This window comes from Haliotis asinina, chromosome 1 (assembly GCF_037392515.1).
Source record: "Haliotis asinina isolate JCU_RB_2024 chromosome 1, JCU_Hal_asi_v2, whole genome shotgun sequence".
Lineage (NCBI taxonomy): Eukaryota > Metazoa > Mollusca > Gastropoda > Lepetellida > Haliotidae > Haliotis > Haliotis asinina.
Genome location: NC_090280.1, coordinates 100,670,685 through 100,696,580, shown reverse-complemented (window position 1 = coordinate 100,696,580; position 25,896 = coordinate 100,670,685). Strand labels below are relative to the sequence as shown.

Genomic DNA, 25,896 nt, shown 5'->3' with positions numbered 1-25,896 from the left:
TGTGGGGTGGTGGCGTAGCCTAGTGGTTGCAGCGTTCGCTCGCCACGCCGAAGACACGTGTTCTATTTCCCACGTGTCTATTTCCAGCGTTAACTTAAACTCAGTCACGCACTTCTTTACATCACTCACATCCGTCATTTTGCTGGTAATCTATATAATACGTCTGAAATCATCTTTAGCATCCCCTCCTTGTCATGTGAGATGACTAACGGGATCTAGATGTGGATCCGCTGACTTGGTTCATGATATCGAATCCGTGTTGTGCAGATGGAATTAGTCAATGGACTGGCAGGTCAAGATCTTATTTTTTGCCGGTAATATACCTGCAGTGTGGCAGGAAAAACACAAATCACCACCATCACTATCATAGTTGTCGTCATCATCATCAGTATTATTCTGATCATTTTCAGATGAATTACTTCGATACCCACAATGGTCCTTTCACTTCAACGAAACCCTCATGGAAATTAACGACCTCATGCATGACCTGACCGCTGCGTCTGCAACCACTGTCTCACCACCAAGGCAAAATCAGTTTCAGCAAGCAGGGCCACTTCCAGTCCAGGGTGTCCAGCCAGGACTCCTCCAAGGACAAGGTGTGCAGGTTGGTCATCTGGAAGGTGTCAACGTGAACCTTCAAGGGGTTCACGTGGATCAAGTTGGTATGGGCCAAGGACATTCACACGGAGTAGGTCACGGCCAAGGTATTGGCGGTATGGTTCAAGGTCAGGGACCTTTGGATCAAGGTCACAGAATAATGGATCAAGGTCAAGGAAACATGGGACAAGGTCTAGGTCATACCGGTCAAAGTCTGGGGAATACTGGACAAGGTCATGAGAGCATGGGTCAAGGTCATATGCAATCACTGCCGTTTGGTCAGTCCCAAAACATGGCCCATCAAGGATTAGGTAATAATTTTGGGCAACAGCAATCCCAGTTTGATCAGCATCAGACGAGTGGGACATTTATTCAGAGTGCACCGACATTTCAAGTAGATCCCTTCTCAGCAATAAATGGGAATATTCAAGTGGACCCGGTACAGAGTGTGCACATAGGTCAACAGACACGCAATATCGGTTCTGTTGACCTTTCAAGAGGTGGGGGGACGCAACGCTTCCAGAATGTTGGCGCCAACACAGGACAATCTGATTTGCAAATAATTTCAGCTCGTGAAATGAAGTTCCTGCCATGGAAATGACTTGCATATAAACATGGCTACCGACAAAGATAGTTCTTCATTAGCGTGCACGTTTTGACCTGTCACAAGCATTTCCCAAACAATATTGTGCTCTTACAATCTGAATTTACTTGTTTGAATCAATATTTTACATATTAACAAATTGTTTGACCATATGCTTGACTATCTTTATAATGTCAATATGGCACATATAAAAGGTCAAAGCGTACAATATCTGCAATGGACGTTAATGTATACATCCTGCTTTTGATGAGCTTGGCTCTTGCTGAATGTTCTATAATAAGTATTATGTTTGTAATTATAAGGTGCTGCTTTTCTGGTCCAAAGATTGTCAAGTACAGTTGAACATATATGTCCTCTTTGGCCTTTGAAAGAAAACATGAAGCAGCATTTAAAAGAAAAACAATGAACCCACTGCAAATTTATACCAACTCAATGCCGCACATTTCAAAATCTTTAGGGGTGTCTATAGTTCCGGTAGTATATATTGAGGTCCCCACTCTTAAAAGTTGATCTCTTTGCATCATAATCACATGAAGGTACAATAGGATTGTCGAAGTCGACAACCACACCATGACAAGTTGGGAACGAAAAGCTTTCTAGGGCGTTTGCATTCTTTCCCCTCCGCGTCCCAGTATGTGTCGTACTAACAATTTCAGTCAAGCAAAGTACATCTGCCTTCTGTTGGTGAGATTGGTGAGAGTGGCCATGAACTTGAAGATTGGGTGCATTAGTCTGATTTGCTTTCGAGTGAACTGCATACCCCAGCTACTATGGTATTTCATCTGGGGTGTTCTAAAACATGGTCAGAATCATTCAAGAAGTACTTCATCATGAGTTTCTTTGGTACTGCTGATCTGGTATTTTGATTGAATAAAACACACAATACAGTCGTTCATAACGTTATTTATTCATCCATATTGGTTGTATGGGCAAACATCTTTATTCAAAGGCGTTCTGAAACTTTTGTGAGATTACAGCTTAGATGATAAAGGAAACCTGTCAACGTTCCGCCATGAAGTACGTTTCTCTATGCCATACGTTTTCTTATGAAACAGCTTTACTTATGGCGTACATGTTCTTCTGTGACGTACATGTTGACTACACACCATCTCAAGGAAAGATAAATGATTGAGTGACCAGTGCGTTTCGGTGTAGACGCTATCATTGTTCCATAACTGTAACATCTTTGCATAACTGCGCTGGCATCTACATAGAAACATCGTATCCACTGCAATAAAGAAGTTGTCTATCTATAACCATCGCTCCTGTTCATCCAACCACCTCTTAATGCCACTCAGAGAAGTCCTAGAAAGATGGATTCTACATTATGAGAGACTAGAACCTCTGACGTTATAGGATTCATTTCATTCTCTCTTTACACCAACATTCACTTCACAGTAACTGCTTCCTCAGTTTCCAGAAAACAGACAGGGTGAGTGGTCAGTGCTGAACACCACATCAGCTATCTTGCAGCTACACGGAGTTGCAACAAAGACTTATTTCATTCTGAACTGGGCAAGTATATGTTTGTTCCGGGCTATGTCAATATCAGAAGTGTCAGATGCATTATGTTCAGGAGTTTAAGCCCCAGTAAATGTACCCAGTATCTCCTGCATGGAGCTTTCTTGTAACTTCTTAACACACTAAAGTGTCTATTCAGTAACCTTACACACTAACAGTGTAATGCATATTAAATCTAGGTACAAATGACCCCACATTTTCACTTAGCCCTTACGTATCATTTGCATCCTATCTGAGATAGCTCAAACAATATTTTGTTCACAATTCGATTGGGGAAGTCAACAAGCACATATAACAATGTGGACAAAACATAATAAATAAACACAAATAAACAAAAATGTAGTGGTATATCATTCTGAATGACTTAACCATCCAAGATATGTGACCATGTCACATAAAACCCAATTTCACACAGCCAAAAGTTCAAACACACTTTTGGAATGTTTTTTCCGTTTGTTTTCATGGAATGTTATATCATCACTGCCACTGATACTTCATTGGTCTCCAAACACTACAATAAAGTCTCGCCAGAGAGTTGGGACTGAAACTTGACAGCTTGCCCTTTGACATGGGATATTATTATTGTTATCCTCATTAACATTTCCTCTATCCTCCACTGACACCATTAACAGACCAACCCAGGAACTGATGCTGGTGTGTCGCCACTGTGTTCTAACCATTGATGAGTGAGTGAGTGAGTGAGTTAGTTTTGATGCACTCAGCAACATTCCAGCTATATATCAGCAATCTGAAAATAATCAAGCCTGGGTCAGACAATCCAGTGATCAACAGCATGAGCATCAAACTGATGTCAGCAAGTATAACCATCTGATCCCGCTAGTCGTCTCAGATAAACCAAGGAAGTGATGTGGTGCCGCTGTGTTCCAACCATTGTATCATTTCCAGCAACACCATATAAGAGCTTCCGTGGTTATACAAGTGTGTCCAGTCAGTAAGAAAGATTACTCTTATTCCAGGAATGGCAACAGATGACAGTGATTTCACCTTAAAATCAACTGGGGGTATGGGATCCACCAATTTCCATGGGTTCGTGGGAAACTGCCATCCCTGCTATCCATCAGTTAGAACAGACTGTTTGGTTGTGACCAGAACATACTGAAACATTCTTGATAGAAAATGCTGTCTTTGCGAGTGTACATTAGAGGATTATTTCTGATACGGATGAGTTTTCACATCAAGGAAGTTTAGCCATTTTCTTTCACAAAACAGTTTGAACTGAAAATAATTGAACTAATACAATCGGTCTGGACTAATTCATAAAAAGGAAGAAATGTTGATTGTTTGCACATGAGGTATGAGTTAGTGACACAATACCAACTGGATTGAAATAAAATATTGCTGTTTTCAGTTAATGAGAAAAATTTCAAGCAAAACAAACTCATTAAGTAATATATAGTTTCAAAACTCAATATCGCACCTTCAAAACTACATAATGTCATACAATCACTAAGCATACTTCAATAAAACAAAGTCATTTCAAGAGCTTTGACTAACAGACTTTAAATTTAACACAGTATGATCAAAATATACTGAGGGAAAATAATAAGCGATCACATGAAAGAACAAGTGTTCATTTATTTTTTACAGGATTCTTCACAAGCTATGTGATAGAAAGATTGTTAGGAAACCTTGGAAAACAATAAAGGATCACCTGTTCTTTCATGTAATCCCTTATTTTTGTCCCTCAGTATATTTCAGCTTTCAATGGACAACATAAAAATATACATGCCGTTTCACTGACCAGTTCGCAGAGAGTGAAGATACTTGACAGTCTAGGAATGATCACCTGCCTGTATATATATTTACAACACACCTAGTTGTATGTACACTGTTTGACCAATGATAATGTCCTTCCTGTCAACATACAACAGATTATACATAAATCCTGACATTACAATCAATATTATCAACACCTTATAAACAAAAGCAATAACAGACATATCACCATGATCAGAACTATGACTATCATTTGCACAATGCCCTAAGACCTAAAACAAAATGCAACTAATTACTGGATCCTGTACAAGGATTATCTGTGGTTGCAAACCAAGTGCCTTTGGCGGGCAGATAGAGAAAAAATCAAGCTTTTGTTCAAAATCTGACTTCCTTCATATTTTTATTGCATTAAATTTTGAGAAATTGGGAGCCTTTGAATTTTCCCACTTTAGATACAAATTAGCTAAACTTAAAAATTCTTTCACAATTGCTATCTTAGTAAACTTTTCTGAAAAATCATTAAATGAACAGCCATCCACTCAATGATGCAGTTATGCAATAATTATCAATATTTTACAGGAACTATAAGAAATGTTGTCTAGTCCCATTTTACCAACTGAATCAGTGAATCAGGTGTTATGCGACTTTTTATACTATGACAACCAATGACACCTTAAAAGTGCTTCATGGACAGTTTCCACACTGAGAATCAAGCCCAGGACTTTAGCGTGAGGATGGCAACCATAAGACTACTCAAATGCCCCATATAACAAGAGATTCTATCGTCTGAATTTGATTTACAGGACATAATGCTTTGATATGCTTGTCTATGACTTAAACATCATCTGCTCACATAATAATTAACTTACAACTTGCAAATGGCTCACAATCTCACAGTTCCACTAAAACAATTAGGTAATAAATACTTTTTTATTTACTACAAAAATCATGGAATTTGAGAAACAGCTTTACCTCCCTTGATCAGCCATGCTACGTCTGACCTCATTTGTCAACATGAACAAACAACTTCTGGCATCAGATATCAGCCATTTGATTTGTCATGCAAGATCAGATCTGCATTTGGTCTCTAGGGCTTATGTTCCAATTCACATCCTGAAATTTTTGAAAATGTTCTTGGCATTGGCATTCTCCTAAATTCAGTGTTATAACATTTATACAAGACTTGTGTTATAACACTTCTCCTAAATTCAGTGTTATAACATTTATGCAAGACTTGTGTTATAACAGTTGTCCATAAGTCAGTGTCATAACACCTTTAAAAGACTTGTGTTATAACAGTTCCAAAGTCAGTGTTATAACAAGACATGTCATAACAGTTGTCTTAATGTCAGTGTTATAAGAGTTCAGGAAGCTTTAGGGCAGGTAATGTTGAGTCTACACAGTTGATCCAGAAGTTGGCACAGGGAGCATGATACTGCCGGCCACCGTACGTCAACTTGGCTGTCTCTTCATTCTGCTGGAATGCCTTGGAGCGGGCATCGACATCCAGGAGACAGACACCACATGCACTGTGTTGAGCCACTTCACTGTCAGATTTGATGATCGCATGAAAGAAGTTGAGGGTAGTTGGTTCTGGCTGTGAAACAGAGTGTTAACATGAGTCAACGAAATAATGTGTCCACAAGCCACACAATTTCATAGATAAAGAATGATACACACATTGTGTCAGCGTATGAAATGAGGCACATCTGACCGCCCGAGATGGGCTACATTTTTGACAGATGGTTACAGCTAGCCAACCTGATGGTCTGGTAAAAACTTTAGAAAACATGTGCCAGTAATATTCTTTGGTTTGTCTGGTCTGGTTACATCCACTTGAGACTAGTAACATTTTCTGGCTGGGTTCTTGGCTTAGAGTTCATCCACTGATTGTGTTGGCATTTAGGATCAAAAACAGTAAAAGACTGAAAAATACCTCTAAGCTTAATAATTCTGTATATGACCTTGACCTTTCAAACATGAAAGTCATACATCTCAGGTTTGCTGATTATACTCCAGACGACAGCTGTTTATTTTTTAAACTTTGAATTTCATCTTGAAGGTTTTGTGTATCTCACAAAATTTCAAGCTACTGACCAGTACTGAAGCGCCAACAAAGAAAGCTGTCAGGTTGTTCCAGGCAAGGTCAATGTCCTTCAGGAGCCGCTCCAGGGATGCGGTCTTAATACCTGGAACAACAGTACAGGAACACTGTTATGTGCTTGACTGTAACACAGGAACACTGTAATGTCCTTGACTGTAAAGCAGGAGCACTGATACACGCTCGACTTTAACACAGGTACACTGGTACATGCTAGCTTATAACACAGTTACACTGTACATGCTCGACTATAACACAGGTACACTGTTACAAGCCTGATGTTAACATAGGTACACTGATACATGCTTGACTTTAACACAGGTACACGGTTACATGCTTGACTTTAACACAGGTACACTGTTACATGCTTGATGATAACACAGGTACACTGATACATGCTTGACTTTAACACAGGTATACTGTTACATGCCTGATGTTAACAAAGGTACACTGATACATGCTTGACTTTAACACAGGTACACGGTTACATGCTTGACTTTAACACAGGTACACTGTTACATGCCTGATGTTAACAAAGGTACACTGATACATGCTCGACTTTAACACAGGTACACTGTTACATGCTAGACTATGACACGGGTACACTGGTACATGCTAGCTTATAACACAGTTACACTTTACATGCTCGACTATAACACAGGTACACTGTTACAAGGTACACTGTTGCATGCTTGAGTATAACACAGGTACACTTTTGCATGCTTGATGTTAACACAGGTACACTGATACATGCTTGAGTATAACACAGGTACACTGTTACATGCTCAACTATAACACAGGTACACTGTTACATGCTAGACTATAACACAGGCACACTGTTACATGCTTGACTACAATGTTACACCCATCATAATACAGGTCTCACGTATCAGAGTGACAATTGTGACAACAGCTACTATGGTTACACCTAACAACAAAGGGGCAAGAATTACACTAAACTATTCTTCTATCTAATCAAGTCAGCGGTCTCACCTGAACCTGTCATGGCAGCCATGATTCGACAAGACACGCGGTAGATTTCAATGATTCCGTTGACATACTCTGACCCCTGGGATGACTTGATGACCTCGTTACAGACCGCTGACCTACTCACAGAGTTGAAGATGTTGTTGGCATCTTTGATCATCCGACAACAGTTGTCAAAACAACGCTCCCACTGGTACTCGTGGTTGTTGCTCCCCTGAGGACCAGAAATCTGCATCTGAACATCTCATACAATACTGCATTGAAAACAGTTTAGTTACAGCAAGTCATCTTGTGGAAGGAAAACCCAAATTGTCACTACAAATGTTGAACACATTGGTGAAACCAACAAGAATTAGTTTAGTATTTCACTTGGTGAAACCAAGTGTTTATTGTTTTAGATTAAAGACCCACAAATCAATATTCCAGTTGTATGGTGGCAATCGGTAAATATTTCATTTGGTCCAGACTATGACTGACATCATGAGCATCAATTTATGCAGACTGGATACGATGTTGTGTCAACAACCCTGACCATACCGTCACTTTAGTTGTCTATAATGACCAGCATGGGTTGTTGACAATTAATTGTGACTGTGGGTGAACGACAAAACCCACAAGCATGGATATACCACTGACCAAGTTTACCACAGATTCAGTGACATGAATAACTCTTCACAAGTGAGATTGGTTTGATCGTTCTAATGTTGTAAGACAGAACTTCACATACTAGTCAGCTAATCATGGGACTTTGCGTGAACATCAGAATAGAGCAGACAGACCAACTACAGGATCCGAATGGATTAAACAGATTATTAGCCATCACATTTAAGTTCTTTAAGGGCCTTTCAAGGATAAATAAACAATTTTTAAGGACTTAGAGAAAAACATATAAACATATAAGTTAAGGACACATGTTTCAGTCAAATATGGGGCCAACCATCAGAGGGAAATGATAATCACTGCAGTGGGAAAGTCCTGCTTTGTCACAGAGATTGATTAACACACACTCTCATTGCAAACAATTTTTACTATGCATTAGTTTCCTTAAAAATCGTAATTTGACACATTTTATTTAATATTGAGCAAATCGCTTGCCATTAGGACCAATCGCAAGCTAAAACAAATTAAGGGTTTTAGGATATATCAGTATTAGTTCCCTATTTTCATCCTCCCAAATTCAGTATCATTAAATCATAATGCTTTAGAGCAGCTCCAAAAATATTTGGTGGCCATAGAGTAAGTTGGCCACATAATGGTTTATGGAGAACAATCCACAGTATACCTCAACAAACTGGATGTAGCTACAATCTAACACAGATGGACAGTGGATGACTCACATGTGTCTCCCCATCGATGTTGTACCGGTCAGCCAGTGCTCGCATCTCGCCGCCCCCCACCAGCAGTGTCTGTGCCATTACCGGCTGGCCAACACCTGCAGTACAGGACAACATCTCATGACAGTCAGTACCAGCTAGTAGTCATAGATGAATAATGAATAATGCTCATTGGTCTAACAGCCACAAGAGATGTCTTCGAAGAAAGGAGGGACCTGCAATACATTTCCAAGTACTGTTAGACTGATCAGGTATTCTAGAGTCAGTATATTTCTGCTCATCATGAAATTATGGGTGCTTCTAATTCACAGACTTGAGAAACTCATAGGACTTCAGTGATGGAGGCAGTAATCAACCTGTGACATCAATAAATGTCTCCACAACTGTGCTTTAACAAACCTAATCACTGTCAAGCATATTTAGATAGATATCCTAGAATTATTTGTCATCAAAGCTTTATTTGAGATGTAAGGTCACCTCCAGCCAGCCACTGATTGCTAATCAAAATAACACTTCTAAACAATATCTGAAAAGTCCTTACATCATCATGGCATTTCAGAACAATTCATTCCTTGGAATATTTCATTCCAACAGACTGATGTAACTGATCCTTAGTTTTAACACGTAAAATGTCTTGTGCATTAACAGGAATACTAAATACATACACATTAAATACATGTATCACAGAGGATACCCATACTTACACTGAAAGCTAGCCATCACAAATAATACAAGTACTTAGGGCACTGAAATCTGTTGCCATTTTGAAAGATCAGTGTAGCTGACTGGACATATAATGTTAGCACAGAGTCCTGATCAGAATGAAACTTAAGTGACAAATGGGTTTATGGTATTGACAATCCGGAACACTGTGGTTGTTACTTCACGTATGCCTTCTGGTTTATTTCTTTTGTTTACACCTGCACTCAGGAATGTTCCTGCTATGTGACATTGGCCTGTAAATAATCAAGTGGACTAGAAAATCAAGTGGTTGATATTAGGAGCTATATCAGGGTACTATGATACCATATGCGAAGTCACCAAGCATGACCTACTGATCTTTAAGATGAGCATAGACTGATAAGAGCCTGTTGCATTTAGCAATCTATTATACAGTTTCAATATACTATGAACATCCTGGCAACTTACCTTGGCTATCCCCGTTCTGCTGTCCTTCCTCCAGGAACCCCTCATCCTTCTTATACAGCTCGAGACTGTCCACTGACTTAGACTCCACATTGGCCGCAGCACGGGATGACCCCTCAAAGTTCCCAAACTCCACACTGGACACAGACTGACTATCAGTGCCACCATTGTCAGAGTCCTTCTGAGCTGACACACCCTTTGCACTAGGAAACTCCAGACTAGAAATTGACTGTGAGTCTTCTCGAACCCCCTGACACTTGTCCTTCCATCCCCAGCTGTCCATGTCCTTGGAAGAGGAGCTGTCTGTCTCCGTCAGCTGGATATCAGGAGACATGCTGTGGCCCCTTTCTTCACTACTGCGTAAGGAGTCTGTTGTCTTGGTCTCCTGTTTGTACTTTGAAGCACTGTAGTGATGAGATGTCACTACATACATGTTGTAAGCTGTGGTGACAGCTGTATGACGAACCATGTCATCAAGGTCATACCCCCTTGAGAATGCATTACTGTCATCCTCATCATCTATTTGATCCATAGGAGGAGGAATGCGGTCATCATCAATATCAGATTCAAGGGAAGGCATACGCACTGATGTTTTTGAAGAGTCTTTTGATAACTTGTAACTGGCATTTGGTTCATCCCTAACTTTGAACACACCTAGCACTTCCATAGTTTGTAAGTTTTCTTTCTTAACAGTCAGTATATTGGAATTATCTTGTACAGTATGAAAGTCTGACCAGTCACTTTGTATTTCTGGAACTTCAGTACCTGGAATGTCTGACTGAGCAAATCCACCCCAGTCATTATCAGTTTTTAAAACCGCAGTAAAACCTTGCTGGAAATCAGAAGAAACTGGCAAAGTGGCCTTCTTGTCTAAACCTGCATCAGTTCCAACAACACTTGACCCACCATCAGTAAAAGATGACCAGCTTTCATTAATAGCTGGTCTTTCCTCCACAGGTGCAGGCACACTTGCAGCTTCAAAGTCAGCCCATTCTTCTCCCTTGTCCTCCCCTCGTTCAGAACCAAACAAACTTAGTATTGAGGCATTATCAATAGAAGCTGAAGACTGGCCTCTGCCAACATCTTTATCAGTGGACTCTGAAGGAGCTTCCGTAAACCCAGACCAGTCTTCCGCTTGTTCATCAAAGTTGGCAAAGTCCTCCTGCTTTGGCAGAGGTTCTGACTGAACTTTTTCAGAAACGTCATCAATGCAGAGGACCCGAAGTGCATTGTACTTGTCCTCCTCCCCCATCAAGTCAGCATCAGAAGAACCCACTGTACCTCCTCTTTCACCCACTGGAGGAGCTTCTTGGAAGTCAGTGAACTCTGTTTCACTGGCCAGCTTCTCAGCTGCTGCAGTCACGGTCTTCTCTGCATGGGCTGCCTGAGTTGCGTATACATTCTTTGAAACAGGTCTGAACAAACTGGACCCACCAGATGCAGACTTAAAATCTGTGAAGTCATCCAAACCTGTGGGTCTTGGTGCTTGTGATGAAGGCGGCATGGATGGTAAAGGTAAAACTGGGATTTTTGGCTGAGGCTGCACAATATGACTTGTTTGAGGAGCAAGAGATCTGTGCTTAGGACTCTGGTTTTCTCTAAGTTCTTTCTTACGATGGAACTCCTCCACGTAGGACTCAAATGCTCGGATGTCTTCATTTTCTGACTGCTCCGAGGTACTGACCTGACTACTGTCCCGGCAGTCAGTGTAGTCCTCATCCTCCAGGCTGGGAGTGCTGTGTCCTGGAGGCATAAGGCAGATGAAGCTTAGTAACAGTCATACAGGTGCTAGAGTCAATTGAGCCAAATAAAGTCTGTCTGTCTGTCCATCTGTCCATCCGTCCTTCCATCTTCATCATGAAGAATTGTACCAGCATATAACCTTGTTGCCTTCTTGTTAAGAATCTGACCATTTTTCTACTATGCGAACTATTTGCAGCATGAGAATTTCTTTAGTTTCGTGCGTCAATGCGCAAAATTTGTTTCTTAAAAACAGCTCAAATAATTCTTTTATGCAAGGTTGTGGAAAAATATAACTTTTGGGTTTATCATTGGTGGAGGAAGGAAGTGCTGACAAAACCTACGAAATACTATGGATATGAGTAAAAAAGTTTGAATTGTTTAGAGGAAAAACTTACTAACGGCTAAACATCTAACATGTATTTCTCTCGTTTCTCATGCTATGCATAAAGATTTTCCGTTCCTCAAATATACACATCATTTTAAGGAAACAATACATCTTAAGGCAGTAACAGCATCCACATCCTGTATAATATGGAATGCTGTAATATTTTAGGTCATTCGTCATCTGTGTCAGAACGGGCAAAAACAAGTGACTGAAAGCATTTAAACTTCAGTGTACTAGGGACCACATTTTACAACCAAAATTTGTAAAACACATTCTATTAGCATGGCAAATAGAGAAAATTAATCAGTTTTTTTCATGTCTGCTAATAATGATGGAATGTGTATGAAATAATAAATACACATCTTTCTCATTTATGTACTGAGTAGTTGTTCCTAATCTTGAAAATTTCAGTATAAGAGTCAGTAGCTATTTGACATTAGTTATTTGAAAGACTTGTAGAAACCTTCTTTCACTAGTCTTCAGAGTTTGTATATTAGAGAGGACAAAACTGTCTCCTACCTAGATCTTCCTTGCTGATACCTGAAGTATTCAAAACTGTCTAGACAACCCTTCAATTCAATAAGGACTATCTAAACTGGATTAATAATTATCTGGAGCATAATTTAGTCATCTCTGCACATACTGAAAGAAACTGTGGGCCTGGTTTATTAGCTATATCTATATGTAACACAAGAGGGACATGGCATGTTAGAATACTTTGCAGTATGTGACACATTATGTTTTAATAAATGACCAGTTCAGTTGGCTTGCAGCTAAAAGGTCTCCATAGACAGTCTGCACATCATTGTATCAAAGTCAGAAGCAGTCAGCTTATTAGTCGTCTGAAAAAAGTAGGGGTGCTCACACCCAACCCCTAGGTTATGATAATTCCTCATCAGTTAGGTCAGAAAATAAAACTGTAACACAAAATGTTCTGAATTTCTTAACTGCCAAATAAATAATTTGAACATATTGTTTTAAATAGTTCTTAAAAGAAAATAGCGTTCATGTGAAAATGATGAAAATGACAATAAATATGGTAATTATCTATTTCATGAAAGTATTCGGGATTGTTTGCTGCAGAATGTGTTGAACCCAAGGACCTCAAGCGTAACAGAACATAATCCAAGCTTCATGCAAACGAACACATTGTTCAAGATAAGAACCAGTAATTACTGTTCATGGTACCTGTGCAAAAAGCATGGGAGTGTGGATCATACCGACAAACATCTTTCTACATGCTGCAGGTTTGTGTTGGCACCTTGTTTTCATAGTGAGTATTAACCATGGCAAGATAGGGATAAGAACTGGATAAAAGTGAGTGAGCGGTTCAAATGCTGCGAACAGTATAGTGAGCTATAGGGTGTCAGCTTGATGTGGGATAAAAACGAAGGGGATGGGGTGGGGATTGGGGGATGGGGAGAGGGTTGGGTGATAAGGACAGAAGGAGGTTAAAGGAGCTGGAATGGGAATATATGAGTGGGTTGATGGGGTGGGGATTTGGGTTGGGTGATGGATAATGGAGTGGGGGAGGTGTTGGGAGGGGCTGGGATAGGAACAGGAGTGGTGTGATGGGGTGGAGATTGGGGACAGGAGCTGTTGGGTGAAGTAATGGGGATTGGGGTAGTAGGACTAGAAGAGAGTTTGGGGACGAAGGTAGTGTGGTATAATGGGGATAGGGATGGGCTTCACTTGGACCTTGAGTTCAGGGATATGGATGTGGCTATGTGAATAAAGGTGGGCTACAGAGATACAGATGGGGCTACATGGATAGAGGTGGGGCTACGCGGATAGAGGTGGGGCTACATGGATAGAGGTGGGGCTACATGGATAGAGGTGGGGCTACACGGATAGAGGTGGGGCTACATGGATAGAGGTGGGGCTACATGGATAGAGGTGGGGCTACGCGGATAGAGGTGAGGCATGGGTGGGGAAATGGGGTTGGGACGACGAGGAAGGAGGTGGTCATCAGGACGGGGTGAGAGTGACAATGGGGACAGGGGGGTGGATGGGAAGGGGGTGGGTGTCAGAGAAATGAGTGAGGGTGTGTGACAGGCATGATAATCGGGCTTGAGTGAAAACTGAGGCAGATGTCACTGTAGCACTGGAGAGAAAACTAGATCTGCCAGATTTTCTCACTACTCAGAGACCGAGACTTGTACTTGTGTCTAACCTTGATATTGAGTGAGTGAATTTTGTTCTACGCTGCTTTTAGCAATATTACAGCTAAGAACACTAGAAAGGCATTTCAGACATTGTATCCATGAGGTAAATCAAACACAGGTCTTCAGTATGATGAGCAAACTCTTTAACCACTAGTATACCCTGTGCCCCTTCTATCCCGAACTGTCATTGGTTTGACAACAATTTGCAGACATTTATGACCTCTAAAAGTCAAACTTTAAATAGTTCACAGGTGAAACCGCTGATATGTCAATTCAAACATTACAAGTTGCCATCAGTTAAAGAACTTAAACTACTGGCAATGTCAACATATTCAATGATCAAACCCAAGAGAAACTAAACTCAACAATCCAGTCTTTAACTACACCTACAAAACATGAAAAACACACAACTGTAGCATATTCAAGCAAGGAAATCTGAAAAACATGCTAATTTTAAAACAGTCCACTGGTAATGTAATGTTCATGCAAGAAAATGTACCTCTGTTATTTAGTTAGGAGGATACAGGCACTTGCAGCAGGTGAATATTCAGTTGGAGGGTTTCTTCGTGTACTCGTCAAACTTAACCATTAGTCATGATTAAAAGGTAACAGTATACGCACTTTTCAAAGAATCCAAACAATTGTACTGTAACACATATCAGTATTACATGCATGCATTGTGATTACATATATTACTTCCTTAACCTGTTAAAAATTGTTAGAATGTTGGGTTCATTATTTCAAATCCATTCCCTTTTTATAAATAATATCATTTTTATGATCCTGACCAGAATAAAAGGAAATTTGTCACCAGAGTTAAGAATAGACATGCAGAAAGTATTATTTCAAACAATACCAATACATCATGATGTTCTAATCGTTTTTTTTCAGATCACTAGAAAGTATCAGTATCTAATATGTCACATTTGTTCATCATAAATTTGATCGTTTGATTTCAGCTGTCACACAGCAGCTCCTAAATAATCAGATCTGGACCAATCCAGTGACTGATAACAGTGAGCAGCTATACTGAGCAAGATGACATGTCTAGTAAGATAGCATTTGCAAAAAGGAACCGATTCTTATCTAGTATTCCAACAAGGTTCAAATTCATAATTAACATTAACAACAATTTACTTCCCATTTCTCTAAAAATCCAAATTCAAATTGTGTAATATATGCAGTTGTCTAAGCTGTATTCGACACATCTATACCTATGAAAATGTGTGAGTGAGTTAAGTGTTACACTGCTGGTAGTAGCAATATTTCATCAATATTGCTGTGGGGAACACCATGGGCTTCACACATTGTACCCATCTATGGACTCAAGCCTGGGTCTTCCAACCACTAGGCTACCACACCGCCTCTCTGTAAAACTGAAGTTCATTCCCATTTCCTTCTTCCTTCTAAACCTGAATGCATTAAAAAGGATGATTTGTACTAAAGAGGAAGGTTGTATTTAAATATGAACTAAGGAAAAGATTGCAATTTGGGCAGTAAGTTTAAAACTTGCTATGGCCCATATACAAAAACAAGTACTTTTCCAATAATTTCTAAACCAAATAAAAGACATATGTCACATGTGAGGGCAGCATCTTCATCCTTAACCACTGAAATAAACATATGTGATGACATGCTCACTTTCAGAAGCCAAAACATGACAAAACATCATCGGGCAACACAAACAAAGCACCCAGTCGGAACACCTGGAGGGAACAAGGGAGATAATTAACATGCAGTACCTTTCGGATCTGAGTCGTGCTTAGAGGGATGGGCTGAAACAGTGCAAATAAAGTTACACTCAACAAAGGAAATCAAATTAGCCGAGGGAGCTGTCATAGAATACAATGAAACTGCCAGTCATGGTTTGTCATAGTATGAGTGAATGAGTTGGGTTTTACGCCGCTTTTAGCAATATTCTAGCAATATCACGGCAGGAGACACCAGAAATGGGTTTTACACATTGCACCCATGTGGGGAATCTAACCCAGGTTCATAGCATGACAAGCAAATGCTTTAACCACTCCCCCCTCCCCAATTTTTTTGCAATGAAGAGTTATGTCCAAAGTGATCATGTGTTACCGTAGCCATTAACTTTTATTAATATCTATATCAATCAATTTCATCAGCAAAATTACACAAGTTCAGACTGAAGATCTTACAATACAGTTGCTGATGTTTGCTGAAGAAAATTTATCAAGTGACAGTAAAAAATCACTAATCAAAGCTGAGGCTTCGCTGTTTACTGGGAATATTTGTTTCTATATTCATCTCAAAGCTAATCCTTTGAAGATTATTGGCTCAACTACTCATTCTAAAGAGCGACTAGATTTCTCATAAATACAGACTACTGGATCAACTTCAACAAGCAGTTAGTTTGAATAAGCAAGTAATTAAGTAGCAAAAGATACATCTGGTGACTAAGCTCAATCGGCCAATGTCAAGATTAAATAAAATTTAAAATGTTGCCAACAGACAAAATCAGGCATCTAGACAGAAACACATAGACTTTAACCATTGTGTTTTTGTGAAATGTGCCTTTTTTAATAACTGATGATGTTTATATGAAACTGTTAATTCCTTTGTTTGCACAGTCAGTGTCCATATTCATAAAAAATTGTCAACACTACCTGGTACAGCAACAAAAGGAAACATATTCAGTAATCTAAGTTTAGTCTTGTAAGCATGATGGGTTTACCCATTAAGCCACTCCTGACGATAATTCTCATGACCCAAGATGATGATGATGATGATGATGATGATGATGATGATGATAATGATGATGACGACAAACATGGTAGAAAATCTATAATAATGCACCCAAGGGAAGCAATGCTGAACAGAGAAGCGCATCACCTTTGATGACTTGTGTCTGAGTGGGATGTGTGACTGCGACTTGTAAACTTACAATAATGTGAACTGACCAGGCAGACTTCAAACAAACATCACGACTTGAGTAGCCTCCCTTTGACAAAGGGTTATTACTCTCGAAGTCAGATCAATAGTTGGCTGATCATCAATGACAATACTTACAAGCTTACAAAACTACATTTGAGTTGTTATTTGGTCCTACAAAACCAGAGGTCACGGACAAATTAATGAGCTTGTGACATAATATTTACTCTCAGTCCAGCTAAACTTGAAATTTTAGAGAAATATTTTTCAGATATAGAATGTTAGAACATAAGATAAAGAAGTTGTCACACTTGTTTGTTCGAGGATTGTAAGCAACAGAGTCCTATTTCAAGTTCACATCTGAAAACACTGACTTTTGACAACATCTGTGTATTGTTAATGTTTGTGGAAAATCAATGCCCAACCTCCCATCCCATTAAATCACCAAACTTCTAAAATACTGGCATACAAATTTCAAGTTACTGGCAATTTTGAAAAGTAATATTACAATTTTTTAAACACATCACACCTTAGTTCATTCATATGTAATAGGCTTGCAGTTTCTGAAAAGTAACAAGAAAATAAAAAATACCCACTTGAGAAAACTGAGGTACATAAAGGTCAAAGATCAACGCTTAAAAAAATCAAACTAAGCCAATAAATGTATTATATGTTAAATTGCACAAAAAATGGAATCTGCTTATCATGGTCCCTAATGAAGCACGCAGAAATGGCTGAGTTAACAGCTAAAGAAAGTAATACTTGGCAGACACACATCATCACCAAACTTTGAGCAGTAGTTAGAGAAATAACAGCTGGTATCATTTAATACAAAGTTACAGTTTAAAAGCACTACACTTTCCGTGATGTCTACGTTATTGATGTATGGACTGATAACCACTAAGTAAGGCAATAAAGATGGTTTCTATGACAAGAAATAAAAAATATTTTGGTTCCTGACTAAGTCTACCTTGAAAATACAAGAATAAAAAATAACAGCAAAAGTTTGAAAAAAACAAGTCATCAATGTAAAAGTGACAAAGCATTTCACAAAAAGTTCCTCAGGGAAAAGTAAATAACCTAAAAGAATAAAGTCATGGCCAGAAGGACATAACTGTGTCTAGTCTGTTGCAGTATCTGAGCAGGCTTTTCCCACTGCTTCTGTTTAGTTGTTTAGTATGTCTGGAAGAGCTCATTAACATTTCATCAACAACAATTGGAATGTTCAAATGATGACGATGCAAGTCCTGGCCTATATTTGTGCCTGAAGGAAACAGTTTGGGCTGCACAAAGCTGGTAAAAGATTTCTACCACTAACTATAAGTCTCTAAAGAAAATTTCTTAGATTTTAGTCCAGGTTAAGAGAAAAAACAAATATTGTGGATCAGAGAATTCTTTCCTGAATCTATGTATAACATACTGGTCGGTTTGGTCATTCGGATCACACTTATGGACTCGCTGTTTTGTCTCTATCCAGCTGATTCCCTGAGGGACAGGGCAGGTGTCTTGGGTAGTGACAAGGGGGACTGCTTAACATGCCCCTTAAATGGAGATTTCTATGGGGACTTGTGATAATTTCACTGTAGACAGTTTACTGTGATGCTCTATCAATGCAGGTTGCAAGAAAGGAAGCTCTAAAAATGGGAGTCTCTCAGTGCCAGGGAGTTTGTGAATGAGTAAATATGGTCTATACCGCTTTCAGCAATTTTCCAGCACCATCACACCAGGGGGACACCGGAAATGGATTTCAAACTAACTTAGCTTATGGGATGTTTTCAACAACTATGCGGTGCCGTCACAGGTAAGGGGGATAACTCTTTAAGCATACCACTAGGGATAGCTATGACTTACTTGAATTGTCATTTCCATTCTGCATGTGTCTGTGCCACATAGTTCTGAATATGGGTGATTTTACATACAGGATTGTCAGAGTAAAGGAGGAAGGTAAGGGAGGTAACTGACCATCAGAAATTTGGGCAGTACCAGTAACAAGGGTTGTGCACAAAGGAGGCTTCAAATACAAGAGGTTCCAAGAACAGATTAGGCTCTGAGCAGGGGAGGTCAATACCAACCAGACCACTGGGGAAGTACCAGGTTTAAGGGTTGTTAACACAGAAGACTCCAAGTACAAGGACAGTCAGTACAAGAGGGTCTTAGTAGCTTGTCACTGACCGGTGGAGGAATCGCTGCTGCAGAAGAAGCTCCTGACATTGGAGTTGTACTTGTCATCCGGTGATATTGTCTCCATCTCTGGGTCCAGCTTTGGAGCTGATATGATGTAACTATGGAAATAAAGCCAGTTATTAGTTGACAATGACTTTTAGGGGATTTCATGGAAGTACCAGTTTCACTTGCCACCATAATGATGTTTAGAAGGGATGAGGTACCTCCATTCAACAGCTGCATCATGAGACCCATGAAGGTAGAATGGGCCTTCAGCAACCCATGCTTGCCATAAAAGGCGATTTTGTTTGTCGAAAGAGGCGACAATTGGGATGGAGTGGTCAGACTCACTATCTTGGTTGACACGTCATCAGTTCCAATTGCGCAGATCAATGCTCATGCTGTTGATCACTGGATTGTCTTGTGCAGACTCGTTTATTTAGAGACTGCCACCATATAGCTGGAATATTTGCTAAGTGGGGCGTAAAACTAAACTCACTCACTCACTGACTCATTCAGCAGCGTGATGAAGCCTAGAAGTTAAAGATGTTCGCCCTACATTATAGATACATACCTAGGTAAAGATATGTACATCTCCTATATGGGTACAACACATAAAACTGTGTACCAAGGATCTATTTTTCATCTTTGGCAATTGTGGTTTGGTCAGTTTGCTTGAAAAAGAACATCCTGAAAATGGCAGCAATTACTGGTATTTTAGTAGTGCTCCGAGAATAAGCAGTGAGTCTGGATACAGGGTTTTGAAGCATAAACTTCATGGAACTTCAAAGGCCGAAGTTTCAAACGTAGCTGGTCTAAATAAGTTCGAACAAGTGACAGTGGTTCATGTGCACACTGAGTAATATTTCTGTCACATTCAAGTATGTCAGCTTCATCAGGAAGGAAGCCAAAATGTACAAAGGTCTTAGATGTTTACTGAGATGCAAAACTACCAAGTGTAAGGACTGAGCTAGCAACCTGAGAAATAGTGGTGTGACATTTCATTGATATGCATCAATGCATCAATTCATGGGCCGCCAATACAGTGAATCAAAGTTTTACACTGCCGTCTAATTGCTATACTTCAAGTGGGCCATGATCCATTGATGTTTAACTTGAATATGACCCATAATAATTATTACTTAATCAATAATACAATTTACAGAAAAAAGACTCTCACAACGATATCTGTCAAAACAAGACTTAATCATGATCCATGCATAAAATATATGGTTACATATTTCCATTTCATCAGAAAACGTTTTCTCAGAAGTTCTTGCATCAAGAACTGTGTCAGACAAGGCGTTCGCATATTATTAACATTCATAAACTCTCTATATAAAATTAATTATCTTGTTTCCAAACGGACATTAAACAACGCTGGCAGAATTTGAGGATATTATCTAAAATTGGTTTTGTTTTGATCTTAAGGTGTTTCACAGTTGGTGTTAGAATTACAGATTTTGGTATTATGATACACATTGTATCGACACTTAATATAACAGGATTCACATTGTACTGCAGCTTCAGGACTACAATTTTAGTATTGTGACGCATCGTGTCGTATGTTGTACGCCAATACCGGCACTACTGAGAAACAGACTAAGAACAAAAGGTACTCAAATCCGTGACAAGTTTCTGGTCACCTGGAGTATGATCCTCATTAATGTAAATTCCAGGGTGTATTTTCGCATAGCACTAAGGTGGTCGTAAGCCACTTAGTGCAATGTATCTGTCAAAAAAAGACTTAAGGGATCTCACATGTGTGAGCTGATGATATTAAACGATGATCTAAAACCAGATACAAGTCACTGGCTGGACTTCTAATACTTACGGTGGTTTTTCTTCCTTGAGGGGAGGTGGTGTTGGTAATACTGCAGGTGAACCACCAATGAAGTCGCCATAACTGTCATCTGGAAACAAAAACCTTGTGTAACAAAACACCACGCCACACACAATAAACTATGTTAGTACGAACATGCTTAGAACACACTGATGAATTAACAAACTTATTCGGGGAGCCCAGGTACTTACTGTGCATCTTACACAAAATGTGGTTAACGATGGTCCCTTGGTGTTATTTCTAACCAAATGTTACAGCAAATCAATCACATCAAGATCACTACATCCCCTTATATCTCTCTACACCAATATCTGACAATGTCTCTGACACTGTGGAACGTATGGTGCATGGTTCGTAAGAAGGCTTCCATGTTTCAGCTTTCACTGCTCAATGAAGACAAAGAAAGAAGGCATAGACTCCATTCAGTACATGATGTTTAATACTGTTTTCAGAAAAAATCAGATATGTAGAATGCTTTGGCCTCCCATACAACAATCTGGAAGCAATGCTGCTAGGTTGTTGACAAGCATCAACTGTCTCAACTTCCTGTGAAGGATCTATGAGATCTATACATCAAAGTGGAACGGGAGTAAAAGTGCCGATTTCAATGAGATTGCAAACACTTGATGTTAATCCTATGTACAGGGATGAGAATGGAAATTTTCATTTACAGCTGAAAACTAGTCGGGGGTCTGGGGGCCAGCCAGGTCCAGGGCGGAGCCTGGTTGGGGGCCCAGGGGGGCGAAGGCCCCCGGAAGCTCCTGGGATTTTGGCATTTTACACACTAAATATGGCTTCTAAAATCAATATTAACACTGTATATATATTTAGACGTTTCAGAAAAATGACCCTGGGGATGTAAAAAAACGCGGATTTCCGCGGATCCGCGGAAATTTCTCATCCCTGTATGTACTTGAAGTTCCATTATTCCCCTATGAACATATTCAAAGCATTCTCATCATGTTCTACAATAATGCTAGCTGGGTTTCCTCTGAGGTCTAGTGGAATATGTTAGTGTTTATTTAGATCACAGGCATTAGTGGGAGTCTGTACATATTGCAACTAACCTAGTTTTACCATGCTCATCCTGTGAAATATAACGCACATTGTGACATGGATACCCTTCTTAGTCACTAAAAAGGTGAATCCAAAGTGTCCAGTCATTACGTCAAGTGCTAGGCAAGTAAACAAATACTATCTTCAAAAGACACCAGGTTTGACACACACAGACTTGAACCATAGACCTGCAGTCAAGGCAAACACTCTATTCGCTGGCCCATAGATTTGAAACAGAGATAATACAGAGCAGTATGATACATCATGGAGGTCACATCTGTCCTACAGACTTTACCCATAGGAACATCGGGGAATTTTCAAAGTGAGGTTCAAACCTCATGAACCCACTCTTGGCCCTGTCAATGCAAAACATTAGCTTCAATATGGTCTTTAGTCATTTTCTAAAGGTTCAAACCCTCTGAACCTCCAACCCAATGTCACCTTCCAGCACAACCTACCTGTCTCCTTTTTGACAGGCTGTGAAGACACAGGTGCTGTCTGAAAATCAGCAAAATCATCATCTGCCACAGGGACAGTGGGGACAGGCTGTGGGGGTGGGGCTTGTTGAGGCGGGGCTTGGTATGGTGGTGGAGGTTGCTGGAAACCAATGGGAGGACCCAAGTGGTTAGGAGGAAGCATGGCAGGACCTCCTTGAGCTGAAACATCTGAAACAAAATAGTGGTACAACTGTCATTGTCATAGCAACATATTACAAGTCTTTCCATGTTCAATGTGTGGATAAATTTCTATCAACTCTGTGAAGAATGTTTTTAACAAACATTTATTTCCTAGGGTATTAATATTCTATAATTATCCTGACTCAAAATAATTGCTTCTTAACCCCAGATAAAGTGGAAGGGTATGTCCAGATGACATGTTTTAACTGTTTCTCGGGAACATATCACAGAAAGTTTCCACTGTTTCTCAGACTAAGAGAGAGACAAGCAGAAAATATGTGTCAGGACAACAACGTCAGATTTACATAAAGCTTTATAATCTCAGTCATTGTTTGAAGTTAAACATGATCAACATGGCATTCTCTAAGAGTGCAACTTTGTCATTAAGATCTTTTATATATACCAAATCAACAGACACTTAACAACATTATCTCAAACTTTGAACAATGAATCTGACTAACTTGTATGAGGAATTGTGGCTGCATTGTGAGTCACTGGTTGATGGTCCATCCATTGTCCTTGAGTATTGTTCATCATGGACTCGCCATTGGGCGCCACTGTTGGCTGGTTACCAGGAATGTGTGGTCCCATTGGTTGACCTACCACTGGAGCCTGACCCTGATTGGCTGCTGGTTGTGTTGGCATGGCAACTGACTGTGGACCAAGGAATGGCACTGGTGGCTGAGGACACCTCAAGAGGATGTCCAGAGAGGCAACTGTGTAGTTGTTCTGAAAGAGAAACCACATTGGAAACAATCAGCTACTTCTGTCCGATGATACATCAATAAATACATTGCAAATGATTCTATAACTTTTTATTGGTTATCTTAAACTAAAAAATTAAGAACAACACCTGCAAGCAGACAACTGTCCTGTGCAGCTGACAAAGAGTGGGAGAGACTTGTGTTTATTCTGTTTGTTTGTTGTTTAACGCCACACTCAACAATATTCCAGCTGTCTGTAAATAATCAAGTCTGGGCCAAACAATCCATTCATCAACAGTATGAGCATTGTTCTACACAACAGGAATACGATATGTACCAAATATGGGAGTCTGATTATCTGACTCTGCTACTAGTGTTAGCCACCTTTTATGACAAGCAGATTGTCTACTCCAGATTGTCGCCAGTGGGGAAGGAGTATGTTCAATTGTTGTTAAAAAAGAAGAAACAAGCAGTAGAACTTACATTGCAGTATTTGGTACACTAGTTACGAAAAGTTACAAACATAAACAAAGGAACACTGTTGAATATATTCAGCAATCTTCAGGTTTTTATTAACTTGTGTTGATATTGGGAGTGGTGGGTGAACTGGCTAAGGCCCTATGCTAGTGATCCAGCTTGAGGTGTGACCAGGTGTAAAAACCTTAGAGTCAACTTTGTCAACTCTCTGCACTTGAAAGAACCCACGAATCCATAGGTATATGACCAGATAATGACCAAATGAACATGTGCAAACACATAATTGCAGGTACAGCAACATGCAGCACAAATGCACAATGTATTGCGACAATGTATCCAAGTCCACCCGGCTGTGAATGGGTAACTCATGAGGATGAGATAAACACAATAACTCGGGCCACCTAGTGGCTGCAGAAGTTGTATGATCCCCAAAGAGTTGACACTAATGATACAATGTGCCACAGAGATTGACATCCAGTGATCAAAGGGAAAAAGAAGCGCCTTGAGCATATGCTAGTGACATGGATATGTGTACTATATAAATATGATGATGATGATGATGATGTTTGACATATTTGACATATTTGACATATTTGACATAAAAGACAAATATGTCTTCATATAATCATATGGCTTACTTGTGTGAGAGCAATAATGGCCAGTATGGCAAACAGTTCTGGTTTTGACAGCTGCCCTGGAGTGTCCTTGTTGGCCATCTGCCAGATCAAACCCAGCATTTCCCGGGGCAGGCCGCTCAGCATGAGAATTGGATAAACACGATCTGTTTCAATCTTTCCATCTCTGTAAGGAAGGCGTGAGAGATGGTTACTACACAGAGAACATAACATAATCAGTACTATTACTGGCTTTCTGCACAAATAGTTATGAGAAAACCCCTGCTATGCTGTCATTCCCTGTGCTGTTGTATAGCATGTGTCTGTTTTCTCTGCTCCTCCAACCACTGTACCTCTGTTAAAGATAGAGAACTACATGGCAGTATTTTCAACAACCTTTTAAACCACTGAAAAAGTCAGACTGTGAGTTCAGTCTTGTACACTTTAAGCAAAATTCCAGAAATATCATGGCAAGGGGACACCAGAAATGGGCTTCACAGACTGTACCCACTTGGGAAATTGAACCCAGGTCTTCAGTGTGTGAACGAAAACCTTAACCATTGGGCTATCCCCAACACCATCCCCCTCCCATAAAAGGAAGAGGAGATAAGCAATCAAACATAAGTCAGAATAAGTATCAAATATCAATTTTATTCAGAAAACTACATTCTGGCAATGAATACTGTCTACCCAACAATATCTGCTTTTTGTTATTTTTAGACCCATGGTTTTATGGGAGGGGGATGTAATATTGCTTAAAGTGTATAAAACTCATGGTCTGACTTTTTCAATGGTTTAAAAGGTTGTTGAAAATACTGCCATGTAGTTCTCTATTGACATCTTTAACAGAAGCACAGTGGTAAGGAAAAATTACTTGTTATTTTGAAGTTCACCGTTCTTCGTATAATCTTATAATCAAAGAGATGAAGATCCCGAAAGGTGCTATGTAATCAGTCCTACTCACACTGTGGCTGCCTCCATCACCTGTCTGTAGAGAGGGGGAAGCTGATCGTCAGGTAGCTCACACCACACAGGTAAACCAGCGCTTGTCTTGGCCACCACAGTTTTACCTGCCCCAGATGAGTGACGTCTCTTGGTCGTCTTGGCAACCGGAGCTGGAGGAGGAGCTGAAAGTTGGAGGCTAATT

The 25,896-nt window shown here is 39.8% G+C and overlaps 2 protein-coding genes across 3 annotated transcripts in view; one reads left to right on the top strand and one right to left on the bottom strand.

Moving 5' to 3' along the window:
- Positions 1-2,091, top strand: part of LOC137256765 (uncharacterized) — a 34,134-nt gene extending 32,043 nt beyond the window's left edge. Inside the window, exon 13 of the mRNA XM_067794566.1 lies at positions 411-2,091. Within this exon, the coding sequence (XP_067650667.1) occupies positions 411-1,198 (788 nt within the window). The 3' untranslated portion in view covers positions 1,199-2,091. The remainder of the gene's footprint in view (positions 1-410) is intronic.
- Positions 2,089-25,896, bottom strand: part of LOC137256739 (synergin gamma-like) — a 51,362-nt gene continuing 27,554 nt past the window's right edge. The window contains exons 8-19 of one of the 2 annotated variants that reach the window (XM_067794564.1): positions 25,714-25,876; positions 24,774-24,936; positions 23,416-23,683; positions 22,736-22,942; positions 21,213-21,291; positions 19,388-19,497; positions 16,063-16,095; positions 10,031-11,770; positions 8,885-8,979; positions 7,554-7,761; positions 6,557-6,648; positions 2,089-6,056 (exon numbers count right to left, since the gene is read on the bottom strand). In XM_067794564.1, coding sequence (XP_067650665.1) covers positions 5,814-6,056; positions 6,557-6,648; positions 7,554-7,761; positions 8,885-8,979; positions 10,031-11,770; positions 16,063-16,095; positions 19,388-19,497; positions 21,213-21,291; positions 22,736-22,942; positions 23,416-23,683; positions 24,774-24,936; positions 25,714-25,876 — 3,401 coding nt within the window. In that variant the 3' untranslated portion in view covers positions 2,089-5,813. The remainder of the gene's footprint in view (positions 6,057-6,556; positions 6,649-7,553; positions 7,762-8,884; positions 8,980-10,030; positions 11,771-16,062; positions 16,096-19,387; positions 19,498-21,212; positions 21,292-22,735; positions 22,943-23,415; positions 23,684-24,773; positions 24,937-25,713; positions 25,877-25,896) is intronic. The other variant, XM_067794565.1, reaches the window with a different exon arrangement.